The sequence below is a fragment of the Gymnodraco acuticeps genome, unplaced genomic scaffold (assembly GCF_902827175.1).
Source record: "Gymnodraco acuticeps unplaced genomic scaffold, fGymAcu1.1, whole genome shotgun sequence".
In the NCBI taxonomy this organism is placed as follows: domain Eukaryota; kingdom Metazoa; phylum Chordata; class Actinopteri; order Perciformes; family Bathydraconidae; genus Gymnodraco; species Gymnodraco acuticeps.
Window position 1 is genome coordinate 1,559,279 of NW_022989947.1, and position 21,939 is coordinate 1,581,217.

At 40.8% G+C, this 21,939-nt stretch overlaps 1 protein-coding gene across 1 annotated transcript; it reads left to right on the plus strand.

Annotated features, from left to right (window-relative positions):
* Positions 1-345: 345 nt before the first annotated feature.
* On the plus strand, positions 346-15,773 carry snx27a (sorting nexin 27a). The gene is made up of 13 exons (XM_034210350.1): positions 346-784; positions 3,718-3,943; positions 4,071-4,263; positions 4,643-4,707; positions 5,706-5,810; positions 6,102-6,180; positions 6,435-6,598; positions 7,226-7,315; positions 9,536-9,685; positions 10,180-10,308; positions 10,533-10,592; positions 10,768-10,816; positions 11,726-15,773. The coding sequence occupies exons 1-13, from the start codon at positions 468-470 to the stop codon at positions 11,794-11,796; spliced, it is 1,698 nt and encodes a 565-aa protein (XP_034066241.1). The 5' UTR covers positions 346-467; the 3' UTR covers positions 11,797-15,773.
* Positions 15,774-21,939: the final 6,166 nt, after the last annotated feature.

The following is a 21,939-nucleotide window of genomic DNA, read 5'->3' on the forward strand; positions in this document are numbered from 1 at the left end:
CATAGCGAAATGGATTTTCAAATAAATTATTGTTCAAATATTTAAATACAACTATTTTGATACAGTTATGTTGTTTTTTTAGTTGCTTACTTTGGCTTTTTCTTGTTAATTCACTGAGAGAGTTCAGTCGAATTTTTTCAAAAAATAAATAAAAGATTCTTCTGGATAGAATTTTTTACAGTTTAATAAAATCTGTAAATACATTTCTCATATTATCACTTAACAAATACTGAATGTATAATAGTGAAGTGATGAGTAACTAAGTATTTGAAAGATGAGACGGTCCAGACTTCCAGTGACGCTGGCAGCAGGTCACGTTGTGAGGCCGTGTCTCGTGACGCCACCGAGGGGCGGGTTATCAACAACAGAGTCGGTCTGTGAAGCTAACTGAGGGAGAGGGCTCGAGTGTTGTTTTGAATTTACGATAAGACACCGACTGGAAAGGGGGGCTAGGGCCTGTGGATAAGATGGCGGATGTAGGAGACGATGAAACTCAGTCGGTTCTCCCTGCGGCATCCCGTAACGGTCCGGCCGTCGGTTCGTCTGCGGGCACCGCGGGCCAGAGCGCAGCTACCATCACGGTAACGTCCGGTCCGCGGACCGTGAGGATCGTTAAGTCCGAGTCCGGCTACGGCTTCAACGTCCGCGGTCAAGTCAGCGAAGGAGGACAGCTCCGTAGCATCAACGGGGAACTGTACGCTCCTCTGCAGCATGTCAGCGCCGTCCTGCCCGGAGGTGCGGCAGACCGAGCCGGGATAGCGAAGGGTGACAGGATCCTGGAGGTGTAAGTCAGCCTCTCCTGTTCAATGTATCCAGGTAGTTAGCATGTAAAGCTAGCTACCCAGTTTAGCCCGTGATGGTCCAGTTTCAAACAGTTAACATTAGCTGTCTTCTGGTTAAAGAACACCCATCTGTAATGACAACAAAAGTAAATGTTTACCTCGCTAACTAGTTATTTGTCCACTTTAAGAGTGTACGCACATAACGTTTGGTGATGTAGCTGCACCAAGCTAACGCTAGTGAGTTAAACAGCGAACCTGCTTACATAAGTTGGACTACAGGCTGTGCATGTTGATTAGCTTTAGCTAGCTGGAGAGCCAGGTAGCTAACGTCTTGTTTAGCTTGCCCTTTGCGCAGTGACTGCTTAAGCGTTGTTATGGACGGAAATTAAATGAGTTTTGTTGACATTGTAATGTCATATGCATAATAGTAGAGGTGTGTATGATGTTGACCCGGTTGCAAGACAGTGGATGGCAGTGTTTTCCATCAAATGTAACATCATACTGTGTGTGCGATACTATCCCTATGTTGTTTATATGGCACAGTTTAAGGGGCTTCCTGTGTTTGCCCCTTATCTATATCGGTGTACTTGATTGTCACTTGTTTTGTCTGACACTTTCTGTCAGACCAGGAGGAGTCAGGGTCACATTTTGTTGTCAGCTTTTCTCTAGAGGAGTCTAGCCTATCATTTAAATAATGTACTACTGATACTTAAAGTTATTTACAATACAAATTAAGATAAAGGATGTCCCCCCAGAGCCTCCTGTATTTTCAATTTTGCAAGCAGGTAGATATCTTAATTTAATATTAAGAATGTCTCCATGATGAGTTAACCAAACTATCAACAATTGTCCCACTATGGTTGTAAAAACATTGGTCCTAAAAAGGGTTGATTTAAAAAAGAGCTTCAAAGGAACTTAATGTTTGTCTTAAACAATGACATTAGTACTTTTATATGTTTCGTAGAAGTCCTTGTTTATGGGTGACCGAGCGTAACTTAAAGATTCGAACAGTGCAAACATGGTAATGTCTTTAACATGTTTACACACTTGACCATATGTTGCTTACAAAAAGGGAGAAGAGAAACAGAAAACAAGGAACACTCTGCTTCTACTTGCTGAGGCATCACAAATGTTTCACTCAACCTGTTTTTACTCCATTTAACTGTGAAATCTCTCTTTGGTCACATGACAGGACTTGCACTTATCATGTGACTTATTAACCAGCTTGACTATTTTTCATAAACTCAGAAGAATCATATGTCAGCATTTTTACTTTATAGTTTTATGAACAAGGAAAAAGAACAATGCTGCTTTACAGGTGACCATCAGGGAAGTGGTCGTTTTTTGGACCCTAATGACTTTATACTTTACTATATAAAATATACATTTAAATTATTTCAAAATGATGCTTGTTTTTTAAAGTTTTAAACTTTTTATATATGTATATTGTCAGTGTTGCAGTTCTAATGGACTAAATATTCAGTCAAATCATATTCACTGTACTTTCACTAAGCCTAATTCAATTCCAATTCCTCTTTCTGGCAGACAGTGCCTTGCTTCGGTTTCATCTCACAAGAGGATGATGGGATCTGAGTGATGTTGAAAACAAAACATCTCTCCCTGTCTTCACCTTTTTGTCCCCTCCTACCACTGATGTTGCTGTCCAGTTGAACAACTCAAGAGGAATGCTGCTATGTCTCTATCTCTGGAGACATGGAATATATAGTGAAACGACCTATGCTAGCACTCTCGTTTGCACCCTCCTCTCCTGTGTTTGCCCGCTGTTCCTCATAGGAAGATTAGCAGAGACACCTGATGCCGGTGCCATCTGGCCTCTGTAAAGCCAACAGCACAGGTGTCTCACAGCACCACAGGAGAAGGAGACATTGGAGCTGACCCTGTTACCCAGCACTCCCAACATTGTGTTTATCAATGGAGTCAAAATGCCCTTTCACTGACATTACTACACACCAAAATAGGAAAATTAACAGGATGGAAAGTTGCAGCATTGGTCAGATATTATATTGAGGCACTGAGCTTATTAAGTGGATTAGTTATTTGCTGCAACATGACAAAACCAAAATAAACAGGACGACTCACAACTCAGTGTTCACACAATGACTTGAGCGGACGACTTTAGCCTTGTTATATTTATCTTATATTCAAATATTAAACGTTATGTCCCAAATGTTATGTGTGGTTGTGAAGCTGACCGTTGAGCGGCCCAGACCAAGCAAGGAGGTAGAGGCAGAACGTCCAAAAATATAACCCGACGTGGGCATTTATTAAAATCCTGGGCACAAAGTTCACAGCCTCAATCTTGTTGTTCTCCTTCCACCCATCCTGCAGCCACAAAGATCTCAAAAACACTACCAGCCTCCCAACAGACAGGGAAACAGAGCCTAAATACACACACTAATCAGCACAACAAGACACAGGTGAGGGGGGGAGGAGACAACACAGGACACCAGGTGCACACAATTACCCAGCCTGAAGCAGTCAGTCCACTGTGACGAAGGTAACTTCGTCACAGTGGTATAGAAAATGGTCTTGTATATCAATACTTTTCAAGGTAAGGTATCACATTTAGAGATTCCATTATGGTGAAAACACTAGCCCTAATTTAAAGTATTGGAATTTGAATCAGGAGGGAAAAAGTTCAATCTTTACAACATTACATTATGATTTCGACAAAAGATTCATTATAAATATTAAAAAGTTTCTACCCTACACACATTTCGCACCATAGCATGATGGTAAAGATCCAGTCAATCCTCATGCTGGTTAGTACTGAATTATTGATCGGTTGTGCTGTCATCTGCCATGTTACATACATTGATCATGTGAAACGATGGGGAAAGATGGTTTGCTAACTTTTCTAACTTCCTCTCTGTTTCTCCCTGTCTTCCTTCTCTTGCTCTCACTTCACCTCCAGTAATGGGGTGAGCGTGGAAGGTGCCACCCATAAGCAGGTGGTGGATCTGATCCGTGCGGGGGAGAAGGAGCTGGTCCTGGCCGTTCTGTCTGTCCCAGCTCAGGAGGCTGATGGACTGGAAGGAGGAGAGGAGGTCCAAATCAACTACGACTACAGTGACAAGCAGGCAGTGCCTATATCTGTTCCCACATACAAACATGTAGAGCAGCACTCGGAGAGATTTGTGGTGAGTTCTCATCGACAAATTACCGTACCCTTTTATTCTACCCTAAAAAACTGTTTTTTTCCTATGGTGCTATAGAAAACACTTGATGTTAGTGATTGTAAACATCTGTCTGTTCTGTCTTTTATAGGTGTACAACGTGTACATGTCAGGTAGACAGCTGTGTTCAAAGCGCTACCGGGAGTTTGCCATCCTGCATCAGAACCTAAAGAGGGAGTTTTCCAACTACAACTTCCCAAAGATTCCTGGTAAATGGCCCTTCTCCCTGTCTGAACAGCAGCTGGATGCACGCCGTAGAGGCCTGGAGGAATATCTCGAGCGAGGTAGGCTGATATAAAAGGTCACTATTGTATTAACCTGTTTTTGTGCTGATTTTTACAACATGGGCATTGACAAAACCTTTCATTTACCAATCCATTTGTTTTTCAATAATAATTAATTATCCCTCCGTTCTTTCAAGAACAGGCAAAATCCATAATTTGCATACAAAGATAATGAATACATAATTTAATATAACCTGTGGAAATCATGTAGGCGAAGAAAATAGGCCAAGCACAAGCTGCGATCAGTTTTCCGCCGACACAGAAAATACTGTACAGCTGAACACAGGATATAGACTAATTGACATTTAGCTTCCTTTGTTTATGTAATTGACTTAACCTTAGCCTTGTTCTCTCCCTCTGGCTCTCTATTTGACTCTAGTTTGCTCTGTGCGGGTGATCGGGGAGAGTGACATCATGCAGGAGTTTCTCTCTGAATCAGATGAGGTATGCGTCTCATCTATTCATTTGATATGAATGTGATAGTTTAAGTTGTTCTATTGAACTTTGAGTTCTCTTTTAAAACTTTCCTGGATGTTTATCTTTTGTTTTGTAAGCCAGTTCATATGCATAGCACTACATTAGCTTGATTATTACACTGTGCTTTTCAAAGAGGAGTCTTTAGTTTAGGCTATCTATCAGATTGTTTGGTTAAGGGTGTTCAATCTGATTTGCCAAGTCTGTTTTTGAGCCCACTCAGTGGAATTTCTTTGCGCAATTGAAACTAAGCTCTTCTTCTTTTAATGAAAAAATGTGGCATTTTGCCAAAAATAAGCATCAGCCGTTATGGCAATTAAGTTAAATTGCTTAAGAGTAGCTATCTGGCCATCATCTCTGCCAGCAGTTCAAAGTTTAAACCGTAGAGCCAAAATAATTACACGGTTAATGGCATTGCCTTTCTGGCGTTTTAAGGAATGACAGCATTTGAGACAAATGTGACTAGATATGGCCCTCGGAGAGCGTAGAGCTCCGCCAACGCCAATGGTGCATTCACATGCTCCTTGGTCATGTTCCAAAAAATGGGATAAACCATGGGAACTACAAAGTCAAATGTTTTGTATATTATTGCTCAAAGCATTTTAAACAACACGTTGATATCTGTTTTTGAGTTGTTCACAGGAATTGTTCCAATGAAGGAACTTTTTTTGCCATTATTCCAGGGTTGCATGAATGCAGCACAAATGTCCTATCTCTTAATGTTAACAAAAGTGAAAAATAATTTGTGTATCCACCCCATGCTTTGGATCCTCTCCAAAATGTAACGGGTTCTTCCTTCGCCCATGCAACACCCTTCCACCAAACCTTCTTCTGTAATCATAACACAGACAATCTGAGCTGTAAACACAACATCCTTGGTGGAATTCACGGCACACATACTTGTGGTTGCACACATGAGTTAATGCAACTCTTCAGCTGTTCTTATTATGTGTTGATTTGCCTTGCAGAACTACAATGGAGTGACGGATGTGGAGCTGCGGATAGCTCTGCCAGACAACACCACCATCTCTGTCAGAGTCCGCAAGAACAGCACCACAGACCAGGTGTACCAGGTGAGAAATACACGTCTGCTGCCATGATGCTCTCACACAATTACCCTTCATCTGAACTGGCCTTGCTCTCAGTTCTTAGCTAGAAGTGATCCAAAGTCAAATAATGTCTACTTGTATTGAAGATAATCCCTAGGTGTAGAATGTACATTTTCATAATACAATTTTTTTTAAAAATATATAAAAATAAAAAAAATAAAAAAACGTAGACACACTAAGAATTGAGCTTTCATAGTGCAATAGTATTTCTCAAACAATGTTTTTCTAACTTAACTGACTCTGTTCTTCCTGTAGGCGTTAGTGATGAAGGTTGGAATGGACAGCATTATGGCAAGCTACTTTGCCCTTTTTGAAGTCATCAACCACTCCTTTGGTAAGAACTGCTTGTATTTGATGTTTATGAGTGTTTTTCCAGAGATATTAATTGTTTTCTAGATAAAAACCTGTATCATCACAATGGTGAGTTTAGCTAAATGGGCCTAGCGTTGTGTAGAGTTTAAGACTGTACGTTTAGGCAAGACATTTTGTAAAGGATAAAATGACATTTTAACTAATGACTAATCAGACCCTTTTCCTTTTTTCTCATCTTCTCCTCTTTCTTCCCCTTCTTTATGTTATTTGTTGCAGTGCGGAAGCTGGCACCAAATGAGTTTCCCCACAAGCTTTATGTGCAGAATTACACGTCGGCAGTGCCGGGGACTTGCCTGGCGCTCCGAAAATGGTTGTTCAGCTTCCAGGAGGAGGAGTTGCTAAGAGACAACCCGCTGGCACTGCACTACTGCTTTCACCAGGTAATAACAATAATTCAATCCCAAATGCCATGAACTCAGCACAAAATTCAGTACCCGTTCTTTATTTCCTTCGCTTATATACGAGTTGAAACTGTTACAACTTGTTGGCGGTTTCAGCCGTTTTTTGGTCATGGAAAGTTACTGTGTTATTCCACCCTTTGTTTTTAACTACTTGACTACAGTGTAGTGTACTACGTCGGTTATCTGTTTAGTGAATTAATCCTACTGTTGAATTTCAAGAAACCAGATGCAATGATACTTTACATTGGGGCACAACTTTTCAAAAATGTGACATTTTGAAATTTGGACAAAAAAATGATAATCTTCTAATGCAAATTGTCAAAAAATAACCGCAGCAGTTTGCAGGCTGTCTGCTAACCATTAAAGGTCACTTCCTGAAGCATTTAAAGCATGTGAGGTGTAGCAGTCACCCATTACAGTGATTTCTACTAGTAGAGCAACAAGTCAGCAAAACATTGATTTGAACCTCAAAATGAGCTCTTAAAAGCCCCATTTTATTTCTCTTTAGGCAGCCCTATATTTGATAGATAATAATTGTCATGCAGTGACCTTGAATAATATACATTGTTATATCTCTTCCCTTCACCCCACCCTGTGTCTGTCTAGGCATTGGAAGATGTGAAGAAGGGATTCATAAAAACAGAGGACAAGTCCTACCAGCTGCAGAAACTGGCCGAGCAGCGCAAGATGGCCACGGTCAGTCCCACAGACCACTCTTTGTTCGGAGGGGGGGGATTGGGATGACTACACTTGTTGCCTGCTGACCAGAGCCACCACCATAACGTTACCACATAGAAATGGACTGGAAATCAGATCGCTTTCACACTTCAGGACTCAGCTCTATGTGGTGTAAAAAGAGATAAAGCCATTGAGTTAATACTGACATTTGGTGAATATTAACTAAGGCAGGGTTTCCCACACATAGACCTTAGTAACGTCCATCAAAGGATATTACGCGACCCATTTAGGTTTCATTTAGTTATTATCCGTCCGCGAGCACGACGCCATCTGCGATCGATGAACTAGTGGACAATGATCCCTCACCCTACCTCTCCTGTACCTGTTCGCTCTGCTATCGCGTGAAGGGTCGGCTTTATGCGCTCCGCAGGAACCCCACCGCGAGGCTCCGGCGAACAGTTCATGAGCGTGTTCCACTAGCATCCCCCCCCGTTCTCGGCTACCACCACAAGTATATTTCAGTTCTGTGGGAAACACTGTAAGGGGGGCTTTAATTGTCACCTAGCCGTATCTGACATATAATATTTGTCTGTTTACAAATAGAAAATTCATACTTATAGGTAAAGTCAGTTTTCAAAGCTGAACAGTTTGCCTTTTTGCATCCGACCATAGAATCTGTCCACTCACTGTTCCAGTATTGCATCATGTAACTCATTTCCCATTGACTGAAATACCTCTTTGCTCATATTATGTTCTCTCAACTTCCATCTAAAAATTGCTACTAACTCTGTTCACATCCCTGCTTTTTAACTGGGGTTTGACAGAAGAAGATGTACATCTAACCTTATTTAGATGGCCATAACCTGGTGGCGCGTTTCCACTGCAGCGGGTAGCTCGCTTTAAGCGTGCCGAGCCGTGCGGGCCCGTTTTTGGTTGCGCTTCCACTTGGCCTAGTTTTGGCCCGGGGCTACTTTTTCACCTTTTTTCTGGCCCGACTAAATGGTGGTTCTAGGGCCAGGAATAACCAGGCTGAGTCGGGCTGAGTATGCTAAACTAGAGAGAGAATCGCTGGCAAGGGGGCTACAACTACAACAAGATGAACATATTCTTTCACACACACATACGGGTATTGGGCCGAGGGCGACACCGTACTTCCGGTATCTGCCATTTTACACGAGGTGCAAGCAGGCCAAGGGTTTAGCCGTACACCTTCTAGGTGTTGCTAAGCTTCCTGTACTGAATATCATAGTCTATTGCCTTAATCAATATCTAGTCAACTCTAAAATACCACATATATGCAATGGCATGATAATATTATTGTGACAAGTGGGGTATTCACCTGGTGTTTCCAGAAGATAGACGTAGATGCTGCCAAAATCGACGAAGGCCACTTTCGAGGGCAGGCAGGCAGTCTATCGACAACCCACACAGCTCTAGTTTACGCTGGTAACGACCTAGAGCACACCCCTCAAGTCCAGTGATGTAATCCGAAGACATGCAGCGATTTCTTCGGTCGTTAATTCAGAAAAAAAACCTAGTGCGCTCTGCCTTGCTACGTTAGCTAGCTGTTTATATTTGCACTTCCAGGATATTTGCACCTCCAGGAAAATGGCGTATTTATATATATATATATATATGGCGCGCGTTGCATTGTGGGTAGCTCGTGTGTGAAAGAATTTGACCGTGATTTAATTGTAATACACGTTTCTAAATGATGCCGAAGTAACAACATACTGATACCGGTTAGTAAAAACCATGAATTAATGCTTTGACAAGTCTGCAGACAGACGGCAGGCGAAAAACCCTTTTAAAATGCGTGTTTTCTAAATGGAGCTTGGCTAAGCTAACGTTATATATGCTCCGACCGTCCACACTCACAACAACGGCCTATACAGACATAAATAAACCAGCGACTGTATTCGCCATGACACAGACAGTCTGTGGTTTGTACTTGTTTAACTTTTGTCTAGTTTCTGAACAGATATGAAGAGCTGTGAGCTCCGAGTGCTAAGAGCTAACGGCTGTGTTGTTTTTTGGGGCGCTCATTGAAGATGACGTCACGGCTCCGCCTACACTGCGTTACTATAGTAACTACCCCAGTTCCTAAACTCTAATGGAAGCGCAGTATTAAAGTGAGCCGGGCCTAATAAGGCCTAACCAAACCGAGCGAGGCCTGCAGTGGAAACGCGCCATTACAGTATTAGTGATGGATGTGTTTGCTCTTTAATTCTCTGATAGTACCTGAGTCTGTTGCGGACATGTGAGGGCTATAACGAGGTGGCGTTCCCTCACTGCTCCTGTGACTCCAGGAGGAAGGGACATGTCATCACAGCCATCAGCATCCATCACTTCAAGCTGCACGCCTGCACCGAGGACGGCACGCTGGAGGTGAGTGTTCGTCTTAAGGACTTGAGAACCTGAAAATGATTCTGATGTGCCCTCTTTACCCTTACAAATATCATGTGTATATCAATTACTGTCTCCCTGTTACAGTACATTATTGGGAAAAAAAATGTATTTGTAACATGCCACCGGCATTTTTAGCGAAACAAACAATGGAGACACATCTTGATGATGGGGGCCACGTTTAATAAAAGCTACACTTTTTCAAACAACCTTTTACAAACCATTTAGTACATTTCATAAAGACTTTTTCCTTTTTTGATGCTTCGTTCAATGCAAGGCATGCAATAAATACAACGTTTTCTTGCAGTTTAATGTTACATGCTGGAAGTAATTGATGTACAAATAGAAATATTTAAAAGGTCAAGTGTTAATTAAAAAAATCCTAGATATTGAATTGTGAATGAAACCAATTCAAGCCGAACATCTGTATGCCTGTCTATGCTCTGATCTTACCTGCTGTGAACTCTCTCCCTCAGAACCAGGTGATAGCTTTTGAATGGGCCGAGATGCAGCGCTGGGATACTGATGAGGAGGGGATGGCTTTCTGCTTTGAATACGCCAGAGGAGAGAAGAAACCTCGCTGGGTCAAGATCTTCACTCCATACGTGAGTGTGCACACATCGTCACTGCTATTAAACACGCTTTGAAGGTTTTTTTGTTATTGTTTGTTTATTCATTTTGTGAAAGTAACATGTTGTTATTCATAAAAGAGTCAAACTCCATGTAATAACTGCAGCGGTACAAAACAAACACTTGTCTCTGTTACTTTACAGGCTGATTGTGTTGTATTTAAAGCTTGCCTCTAATTCGGTTTGCTTCTTTCTCCTAGTTTAACTACATGCACGAATGCTTTGAGCGAGTCTTTTGTGAGCTGAAGTGGAGGAAACAGGTAAGGACCACTCCTTTCCTCTTTCATTGTGGGAAGTACAGGACTCCATGCCAAGTTTGAAGTTCTAAACTTAGCTTATTTCTACCTTTTTTTTTCTTCACAGATACAATAGATGTTTTCCTCAGGCTTCTGTTCAAAATTATTCATTTATTGTGTATGATTTCTTTGCCTTCAGGTTGAGGAAGAGGCATCCGACAAAGACAACAAAAACTGCAGCAACAATGGTGAGTATTATTTTTCCTCAATAGAAAAGTGAATACCTTTGTAAGAACTGCACCAACTGAAGGGTAAAAGGTTAGATGTTGTGAAGGGCAAATTATAAAGAAATATGTATTCCGATGTGCTGCTGAGTAGTGCTGTGAATGACAGCACACACCAAGCACCATGAAATATGCAACAATTCCTGACAAACATTTCAAAGAGCAAGGACAGGGAGAGCATTTTAAGTATTTGTCCTTCTTTTTTCTATATGTTAAAATATGTGAACATTAAACTAGCTTATAAGATACTGTAGTTCAGTGACATTGAATTACCCCTGGCCCTAAAAAGCTGCCCTCTGAAACGCTTGGGTTTTAGTATCACACTTGTGCTGCTCCTATTTTATTATAAGGAACAAAGGGTAACTACAAAGTGGAGAAAGGGCTGCTTTTTATAGACTATTCACCAAAGCTTCACAATGTACTTAACTAAAGAGAGAGTAGAGTCTTCTCCAGTGCAAGTAAATTACTAGCACACAGTGAAACAAGCATTCAGAACAGATGCATTAATACACATGTGACATGCTATCAGGGCCATCTCCTTGAGACCCAAGCATTAGAGGGAAGTTGAAACTATTTGTCGCGTGTCAGATGGCACAAGACCAGCAGAAATATGTGGACAGACGCAAGCAAGGCACGAGGAGGAATGACCTTTGGAGTTACAGGAACAAAGACAGATAACGATCAGCTGAGGACTGAGAAAACTTGAAGGATGAGGACAACTTGTGGAATGAAAATCCCTTATTTAAAGCACAGTTGAAGTTCAGGGAGCGTTCTTAGGGACAGTTGCAGAGACAGTGGCTGATGTATTTTCACAAGTCACATGGCATGCGCCCATCATTCAGCCTTGTTCCCTGAACCGTCTCTCTGTTCTAGAGTATCTGCCTCCTCTGGAGACGCAGCAGAAGGGATGGCGCCACCTAGGGGGAGAGATCGCAACTTCCTAAAAAATCATTTGTCATCACTCGAACTAGAACTGGTCCACTTGCATCTTCACAGCCACCCCAGAGAGCGCCCATCGAAAAACACAGAACTGAGTGACAGACTGAGGCGATCCATGCCCCGAAAAACAAACTGGAAGTGACCGACTTTGGGAAAATTGGAATAGCCACACATAACCGACCCCAGGGATACACACAGCAAGAAGAGCAATGAAGGAAAATAAACAAAAGCCAACTTCCATGTCATTTACTTGATCTACGTAGCGTGTCTGTTGATTTCCTCCATGCTTCTGCCCTGTGATGTTTGAGGACTCAAGCAAATTCTCGCCACCTGGTTGAGCTGTAACACATGCAAACGGTTTGGGACTGGGCAGGGTCCGCACAGCGCTGCGGCACCACTCACGCAGAGGCAGCACCTCAATGAATCGCCATTTCACAAAGGAGCTGACGTGTGATATGATTGTCCAAATCGATCGGCTCGGACCGATCCACCGAGACCCTCGGCTTCTGAACCAAGCTGAATATATGAATGATGAGATGCAGGAAAAGGGGGGTTTCACTTCTTTAGCAGGTAGTGATAAATAAATAAATAAATAAAGCAAATTAATGCTTTTCACCGATGATGGACATTAACACAAAAATAATGTTATCTCTGTAAGGTCAGAATATTCTTTGTCAGAAAACGTTGTCGACTAACTGAAATAGTATGTTGGGGGGGTTCATAATTATGTATATGTTTAACAATCTTAGTTTTGACAAAATATAGATTAATATAAAAGCTCTAATAATTGGTTTCTTGATCTAACATGAGGAAACACTAACTAAACAGCATACTGCTCTAACAAATCTCTTTTTCACATTTTGTTCTGGCCTAACGTACCCTACCCAGAGAAATACGTCTGTTGGCAGTCTGCCATTATTGTCAGTATGTGTATTTATCACCCTCGCAAGTGTTTTATTGTGGTGATTTTGCAGAGCTTGTAAGTTGAGGAAGAGTCCTTCTCTGTGCAGAGATGATCTCTTGGAAAACAAGGTTGGCGGGCCAAAATGTTTTTGAAATGGCACAGGTTCTGACCCACAGATTGTGAAAATGAAAACAGGACAGGAGAGTGTCGTCTCTTGAGCTGCAGTTTTCTGAACAGGCAGCAGAGAGCAGCAGTGTAAGACAGATTTAGTTCTAAGCTTTGAGCAGATATAGAAATCTTCTTAAAGAGTGATCCCTCGGGCACTGTAACTCACCCAAAGGTATCACTCCTCTGCAGCTTGTCCATTAACCACGTCAGGAGGACAGATGGTGTGTGTGCGAGTGTGTGTGTGTGTGTGTGTTGTACAGAGAGTAGATGGTGCATAAAGTTGTGCAACTGCAACCACAACCATTAGAAGACATAGCAATGCAAGCAGCTGTCTGCCTCCTACTGCACCTGCATTGGTACAGTATTAGTTGTGTGTAAATGCACATGACATGATTATATGACACACAACACAGATTGTTTTGCGTTTCAGAGCAGCATTTCACAAAAAATATAACCTTTTTTTTTTTCTTATCGCAGATGTTCAGTTTAACAAAAAAAACATGTCTCACTTTAAATGTGTATAAAGAAGGTTTACACGCTGAAAAACAAATCTGAATGGAAACTGTGTGCTGAAAATGTATTGATTTCACCTGAAAGCAATAGAGTTTGTTTATCCCCTTAATGCTTAGTAGTTTTTCTTGGCTCATTCAATACCGACTCATTCTTAAGATTCACTGTCTGGCAACAACCACAAACCTGAAGTGGAGACTGATGTTTATTTTTTATTCACACTGACATTTAGAGCATAAGTTCAAGTTTCACTGGGGTTAAAAATATTTATATTTTGTTGTCAGGTTTAGCTTAGCTTTCCGTTCAATAAACGTGTTAATTCACATCATCATTTTAGTCAGCTACCTTGGAGCATGCTGTGTGAGTGTGAGTGTGTGTGTGTGCGTATGTCCTCTATGTTTATCATTGACATTGCTGATAAGCTTTTAGGCTCTGATTGGACGTGTCTGACAAGCTGTCGGTGAAAGAGCCAGAAAATAAAGATGGTGTTTTGTATCTGTATGACAGCAGAGACGCCAGACAGATGGAGACAAATAGGAGGCGTCTCCTATTGTTTAGCTAACATTTACAGCCACTCACGCACACACGCGACTCCCTGCTACTCTGCGTTTATGTTTTGACAACATTTTGTAACAAGGAAAGATAGTTTGTTATTTATCATCTAGTTGTTGCCTCTGAGGACAGGCATCAGTTATACACAGCTTAAGGCAATATGTGTATGTTTTACAAGCACAGCACAGATAGCTGAATTGTAAAATAAATTGCAATGGATGGTCATTCTGACAGCCAGTAATAGCCAATTTAGAGATGGGTGACATAAGAATTGGAGTTATTCAACCATGAGGGGGATTATGTTTCCCTTTGAGAGACGTAGGAGGAGAGGCAGATAGAGCTGGTGTGACTGTGTTGGCTTTTCTGTCCTTCGGCTCGTTCTTGTGTCCAGGTTGGTCTCCCGTCATCACAGGAGGATGTGGTTGCCGTGGCAGCACCACGTTGGCTCAACACAGTGCAGCCTCTGTTCCTTTTATTCCTCTCAGCCAACTCAATCACTCCTTCCAATAATGTATTCAAAGCAGTGTTTTTTGTGTTTGATGTTTGTTCCCTGTCCCTGTGGCTCATGCTGCTGTGAATATGCTTTTAGAAAGCTGCTGTTCTTTTTTCTGTGTTTCGGTTTGTCTCGTCTGCGCCAGGTGCCATCTTCCGCTCAGTCACAGACAGGTGTGTGTACTGCCGTCGTCCGTTTCCGGTGGAATAAATGTCATTGTAACAGTGTTTAGGTGAGAGCAGAGAGACGACAGGAATGTTAAGAAGCACGTCTTTGTGTGGTTGGCCCGTGTTTGTGAGTCAGTGTAAGCTGTGCTGTGGGCTACCTGTGTTTGTGTTTGAGATGCTGGACAGCCTTGACTTGTAAGTGACTTATTATTCACAAAAAGATGATAGAATCCCCCGCAGGACATAGCAGATAACGAATGTTGGATGGTACAGCAAACATGGTGGAATCAGGCTGAAAAGTTTGTGTTCGTCAAAACCGCTCCTTTGTAAAATGCTGTCGCTACGGTAACACATCTGTTTCTAGAATCGTGTGCCAAATCAGCGCTGATTTCCATCACATCAGCGGCAGATATTTTGTATGCTCTTTTGAATTCTACAGCATTTCAGACACAGTCCAGTGTTTGAACCGGCATTTATGAGGCGGCCCAGTCGGTCGCTTTCCTTTGACACTGTTGCTTCAGTCGGAGCCGCTATGTTTAGTCTTCATCAGCGCTTTTGTGCAGGTTTGATGTTTATCGACCTCTGAATAACGCATCCGACTTGGAGGCCATTAGCTGCTGGCTCTTCCATTTCGGATCCTATCATGAAAGGTGGATGTAAGTGCAGTTTTAAAAAGTGTTAGCCTTTGTGTAACTAATTTGTGTCCATTGCTTTGAAACACAGGGGTTTTCCATCGCAAGTAGGCAGTGACATGAATTAAAAATCTAAGCCTTGTTTGTCTGTCTACAGCATAACCTGTAAATAGTTGTTTTAAGAAGAAAGAGAAAATCTCTTGGACAAAATGCACTTTTGTTTCTCCAACGCAAAACTTTTATTTATTTAAACAGAAATTAGAAAGATTGGGGAAATTATAGTGTACAACGCTGGAGCCACCGTTGATCATTAGTTGTGTGCGTGGGGAACAGCTGAGTGGAGGATTATCTAACTACACACGAAAGCTGTTTAAATCACAGGCAGCGTCTAAAAAAATCCTGATGCAGAACTAGCCTACAAAATGGACATTTTATATCTTAAAAAAAACACATGAAGGTTTACTAACCAATATAAGAAAAAGGAAAAACGGTTTGAAAATGTTGTGTAGAGTAATAAATTGTAACAATATTTTAAATAAAGTTATATATTGGGAAACAAAGCTGTCGGTCTGAACTTATTTACACTCTCAAGAACATAAAACCATGGACTCATTTTGTTTTATGTTGGCAGTAATCTGAATTAGCTCCAGGGGTTTTTAACAGCTGTTAAATGATGAAGCACTCAGGTTGTGGTTATCAATGTATGGACTCCTTTCCTTACTGTGGGACAACGCCAATGTCAAGACATGTATTCCGATAAAGACAAAGCGATAAAGCAACAGGATCGCTCATCTGGGACTAATTACTTCCTGAAAGAAAGACGCATCTAATATCTCTACATTTGAATTGGTCAAAAATGTAACAGCCATGCTGAACAAATTGCTTTTGATGAATGTCTCTTTTGCGAGCTGCCAAGCCAGGTGATGGCAGTCTCATTCAGTCTCGAGGTTCATTTTAACCGCCTCACATTTAAATGAGTAATTTGTTCATGTGTGGGAGGCATTTATGCAAATGTATTTTATGTTTTGTCGCTTGTGGTAAATGCTAAGTTCAAAGCTGAATTATAAGTCTATATGTGACAGAATGAGGTGTTTAAGCAACTTTTGTTTTTCTTAACGCTTCAAACAGCATTGTACAGCCTGCTGGGAGAGAGGTGACAAGGAACAGATGTAACGGTTTGCTGGCAGGAATAATGTCCCCTCATCCCCATTTCTGCAGCTTAAAGGGGTTTGAGATACATTTTAGAGAACGTCACTACTTTTTTGGAGCCGAACAAATGACAGAACAGACCACAGACTGTCTGATTAGAAGTTACTTCATTTATGAACAGCCATGCTTTGTGGCAGTGCTTCATAGCATACTATCCAGTCTTTAACAATGCAAATGTCCCGTCTGAAAATGCCCTCAGGTCTGCAGGAAAGGGAACATTGCTGTACAGTATAACGGGTCCCATGGTAGGGAGCACGGCATAAAAGGGCCACAGCACATTATTCTATCAGGGCAACGGGTACGCTGACATGTTCATGGTGACATGCTGTACAGATCTTCACATCGGTCACTGTGGGAAACTGAGGTGAGGCTTTCATTCAAAACAAAAATACAGAGACTCTTAATGCACCCAGTGGAACCAAGCCCATAAAAACCCGTGTGCATTCATTGGCACTGCCGAGGTGAAAGTACTCATCTCATTAAGGCTGTCTCACGTGGGCACTATATGCTGACTGCAGCCTGCCAGCCTCACCACCTGCCCTCACTTTCCATTTTTCTGATGCCAAAGTCGGAGGGAAGGTATATTTTGAACCATACTTCCATACTCATCTATCAGGTGTGACTATTGACATATTGTTAATCTGTTTTAGTACTATAAACTTATACTAAGTAGCCTTTTGCATGTAGCTAACAGGAGCAAATGTGCTGTGTTTTTTTTCTTAATATGGAATATATATGGCAGGGGTGTCCAAACTGCGGCCCGGGTGCCAAATGTGGCCCGCGGACCATTTTGAATCGGCCCTCAGCAAATTCAAAAGTATAATGAAATATGGCCCACAAATTAAACATCTGCTATTGTACTTCTTAAATATATATATTCAAATATATAACAGTATTCATGTGTTATTAAGCCCAATGTTCAAATGTTTGTAGCCTTTATTTATCCAGGTAAAAAATCCCATTGAGATCAACGATCTCTGTCAAGCCCTTGGGTATATTTGCAGTTTCCCCGCTTGAAAGGGATGGTACAGTCCATAGGAGGTTTTCACTGGGTTTCACTCGTACAATGACCACAACTTTGTTTCTTTTGAGTTCTTCTTTACTTTCGTTTTTGTCGTTGCAGTACAGCTTATGTAGTAAGGTTGTAAGGTAACAAATCTTAAATAAAAAATAATTACTGTAATGCACATCAAATAATAAATGCAAAAATACATGCTTTACATATACTTAACACTTGTGAATATTGTTTTTACTTTCTTAGTGTATTTTTATGAATTATGTTTTTAAACAGTTAACTTATGCAGTCTCATTAAAAATGCAAATATAATAGACTGAATTTTTAGCAGTATGCAAACCGTTTTTATCAATCTACATATCTCAATAAACAAAACACACTCGTTTTTAAATCAACAATCATGTTGCTTTAGCTTGAGGACATCAAACAAACAAATGACACTGAACTAGAACGCACGTTCTAACGTGCGCCATGAACGGCAAGTTGTATGACTCTTAACTAAACACACAGTTCGTCTCTCACCGGCCGCTTCTCCAGCTTGTTATGGCTGCACCAGTGCTGCTTCTTTGACGTTTCTTCTGCTGGTTCGTTGCTGCTGGACGCACGCTTTTTAGTTTGTCCCTTTCCAGCTTTGATTACTGCCCTTCTTTCAGGTGCGTTGCTTTTAAAGGTGCAGAGACGCTGATTAGCAATTAGGGAATGATTTCAGACAGCTGCCACTCTGTCAATCAGCCCGACTTTTTAACCCCTTGATCTCCTGTGAGGATTTTCCAAGTTGACTTCACAATCTCTTTTACAAGGGAGACCTGCCGCACATTGGTTACACATGTAACAGAAAAAAAAGGACACATACAACATAATGACAGGGGTACAATTGTACCTTATTCAAGACAGGTACCAGGAGTATCAAATATCATTTAATCAAGCTGTGCTTTAAAATTATGCAGGGGAACCAAAATGCTCATTTTCAAAGTGTTCCAAGCTAGAGGAGCTGCGCACATAAATGCTTTAGTGCCTAAAACAGTCCTAGCACTTGGTACATGTAATAAAAACACATCCTGGGATCTTTGGCAATAGCTACTTGCGACTCTCTGTGATATCAGTGAGCAGATGTAAGGTGGTAGTTTACCCAGCATGGCTTTGTATATGAACATGTACCAATGACTGAGTCTCCGAACAGTAAGTGATGGCAGACTTGCCTTGGCATACAGGGTACAGTGATGAGTAAGTGCTTTACAGTTTGTAACAAATCTCAGCGCACTGTGATAGGTGGTATCTAACTTGATCAGGTAATGGGCAGGTGCATTCATATAGATCAAATCACCGTATAGTCCAGCACAGGTAAAAAGGTCACAGAGCCTTTTCCTGGCCTCAAGTGAGAAACAGGACTTGTTTCTGAAAAAGAAACCTAGCTTCACCCTCAGCTTTCTAAGCAGATTAATGACCTGAGGTTTAAAATAGAGGCAATCATCAAGCCAGATGCCAAGGTATTTATAACAGGTAACCACTTCAAGTACTTTTCCTTGTGTAGTAACAATATCCAAAGTGGTCTCCGGTAAATACATTCGAGAACATTTTCTAACAAATCTTAGTTGTAAAAAAGCCCAATGACATTTCATTACAACCTTGAAATATACCCTTCATATTTCCTCTTATAAGCAATCTGAGCCTCCTGTTGTAAGGAATGAGCTGCCAACACAATAAATGAAACTACGTGACAAAAGTTTTCAAAACCGTTTCTAGTCTTCGACATTTCCAGACAAGTGGCTACTGAAATCAATCTTGCTGCTGTCTGTGCAATGTACTCGGCGCGATTTGGCGGTCTTTTTTTTTTGCTTACTTTAACATCATTTTTCATGGTGGGGCTAAGCCATTTCTTGGTATGGCTGTAGCTTACCCCAGCCATCGGGACGTTCGGGACGAATCCCCATGGGCCGGTACCGAAGTGGGCCGGTCGAATAAGTCACTAGCACCTCCCCCGTTGACAGTTTACTAGCGGTACCAAAGTGGGCCAGTTGGATAAGTCACTAGCACCCCCCCGTTGACAAACACCTCAAGGTTCTTGAATGGTCATCTTGGCTTGGCTCTGGTCACCCTGATGGACTGCTTGGACGCTTATTCAAGGATATACTGAGTACCATTATGTCAAGTCTTTCATTTATGTCTGAGAAAAGCTTTTATGTTTAAATATGTGTATCAGTCATACTAAATAGTAATTATTTTGAGTCCTGATTTTCTTCATGTGTGAATAAAATGTTTTGCTTGGTTCTGTTGCATCTTACTTTGCATTTCTTGTGAAAAATGTGTATTAGGTCAGCGTGAATGTTATAACTCATTCATAAATGGGAATGGGTTTTATACTTTACAATAAGGCTCCCTTTTCGCAGTTATAAATGTTAGTAACTCATTCATAGATGGTCATAAGAGATGCCAAGAAACATCAAGATGGAAGGGGGGAATCAACTCAGTGAGCAACAGATACCAAGGATGCTGGCTGATGAAGAAGACGAAGTAAGCTAAGTAGCCAATATAAGGCTTAGCAGTACAGATATATGTGAGCTCACTATTTGGCAAGCAACCGGTCACAGTTGCCCTGTTTATCTCATGTCTTATAAAAGCTTATTAATGATTTATAAAGTGTTCACAAGCTAATCAATAAGTGAATTACAAACTATTCGTATAAGAGTAGTCTTATTGTAAAGTGGTACCGATTTGTCTAACTTATGAGGCAATATACCTCTAGTGAGCAGCCCAGCCCTTCGTATATTTTTCTGTATGTGGCCCTCGGTGAAAAAAGTTTGGACACCTTTTGATATAGGGTAACAGTAAGCTTTTATTTTAGGATTTGCAGTTCAAAATATGTAAAACTTCTAGGTTAAAACCGATATACTAGAGTATTTATTTGTTATGCTTCTTTATACTAACATTCCTTCTCACAGCAAGACACTGCCCGAATAGGGGTTTTAATCTTGATGCTATTTCCACCTACTAATGGTACTGTTGTATTTACGCTTGAGGGGCATTTTTAAATAGTCTTCAAACCAACAATTACTTTAATTTTTGTATCAACCGATTAGATGTTTGGTCTATAAAATGGAATGGAATTGTGAAAAATGTCTATCCTTGTTTTCAATGCCCAATATTCCATCCCGTGTCTTGAATTGTCCACAATCAAAGGTATTACATTTTCTGACAGAGAACAGTAAACATACAGAAAATATTCACATGTAAAAACCTGGAATCCTGACTTTGTTTTTCTCAAAAATGTAGTCAAATCAATTAATTGAGTTGATATATTTAATACTTGACCACTGATTGATTCGTCTTTGCAGCTCTGTTTTGAATGTAAGACTTTTTGTTGTTATCAAATATATTAACGCTTTGGTGTTGCTACATTTAGTGGAAAAATACCTCTTCATTTTTGAACCTTCAAGATGTCTATAGTAAGTCAAAAGATAAACTTTAAAGAAGAACTATAGAAATAAATTTCATAAACCCAGCTGATTGAATCAATCCTTACCGGCATCATTTAATCTGTTTTAGTTAGTGAACAGTCTAAAGTGAGAGCAGAGAATCAAGACCTAAGAAACATCAACAGGCAATGGTTGAATATTGTTGCCGTGTAGCCCACTACACGGCAACAATATTCAACCATTGCCTGTGAAAAAAAAAAGGTGATCCCTTTTCTCATTAATTTAGTACTTCTACTGAATAGTCGACTTTTTGCCCCTGCCATATCCTTAGAGTGGCTGCTTATCTGGTTGTAGCACCTAAGGGAAAATCCACTAAATATGCATCTGTGTTGAGATTTAGTGAAAACTGTGTGTCTGCAGCATGACTCAAGACTCTCATAAACTGTCGGATTTATTTTTACTTGCTTGTTTATTTCTCATCCAAGCTGCTTTTTTCACCTCCTCAGGATAGGAATATCTGACATCTCAAATAGTGTTATATAACACACTTGTATAATTATGTCATGTATAATTAAAAGGCTTAACAGCTTCAAGTCTTGACTCCTAACGCCCTTTATGGAAGGCTGTCCTGGATTGTCCCTGTTTGTTTTTGTCCATTGAGTTGCACTGCATTGCAACATAAGGCAACTAAGGACGAGTGAGTTGTGGAAGATAAATATGTCCCACAAACTTTAGTTGTGTGTCATGAAATTGATATGACCATTTATGCATAATATTAGTTTCTGGAGTTGCATCAAATTACAGCACTTTTGCATCACCATAAAGCACAAAACATAAGCTTCTATCAGTTTTGAATTAACACGCTTTTGATATGATTTATTGTACCTCTATAATTGTGAGGGAAATAAACAGAATAAAAATAAAATAACAAGCCTCCTTATAAGACTCCGTGATTATTCCAGTCTGATTGCATTTTATCTGGAGTTTCCTCACATTAAAAGCATAACATAGCAGCTCAACCATGACTTTGCTCACTCTTTTTCCCTCATTTCAATTAGGCACCATTACAGGGGCTCACAATTTTG

Coding starts and splice junctions, on each gene's coding strand:
- snx27a (XM_034210350.1), top strand. CDS start 468: ATGGCGGATGTAGGAGACGATGAAACTCAGTCGGTTCTCCCTGCGGCA. Junction 6,599..7,225: donor TGCACTACTGCTTTCACCAG/GTAATAACAATA, acceptor GTGTCTGTCTAG/GCATTGGAAGATGTGAAGAA. Junction 10,309..10,532: donor TCAAGATCTTCACTCCATAC/GTGAGTGTGCAC, acceptor TCTTTCTCCTAG/TTTAACTACATGCACGAATG.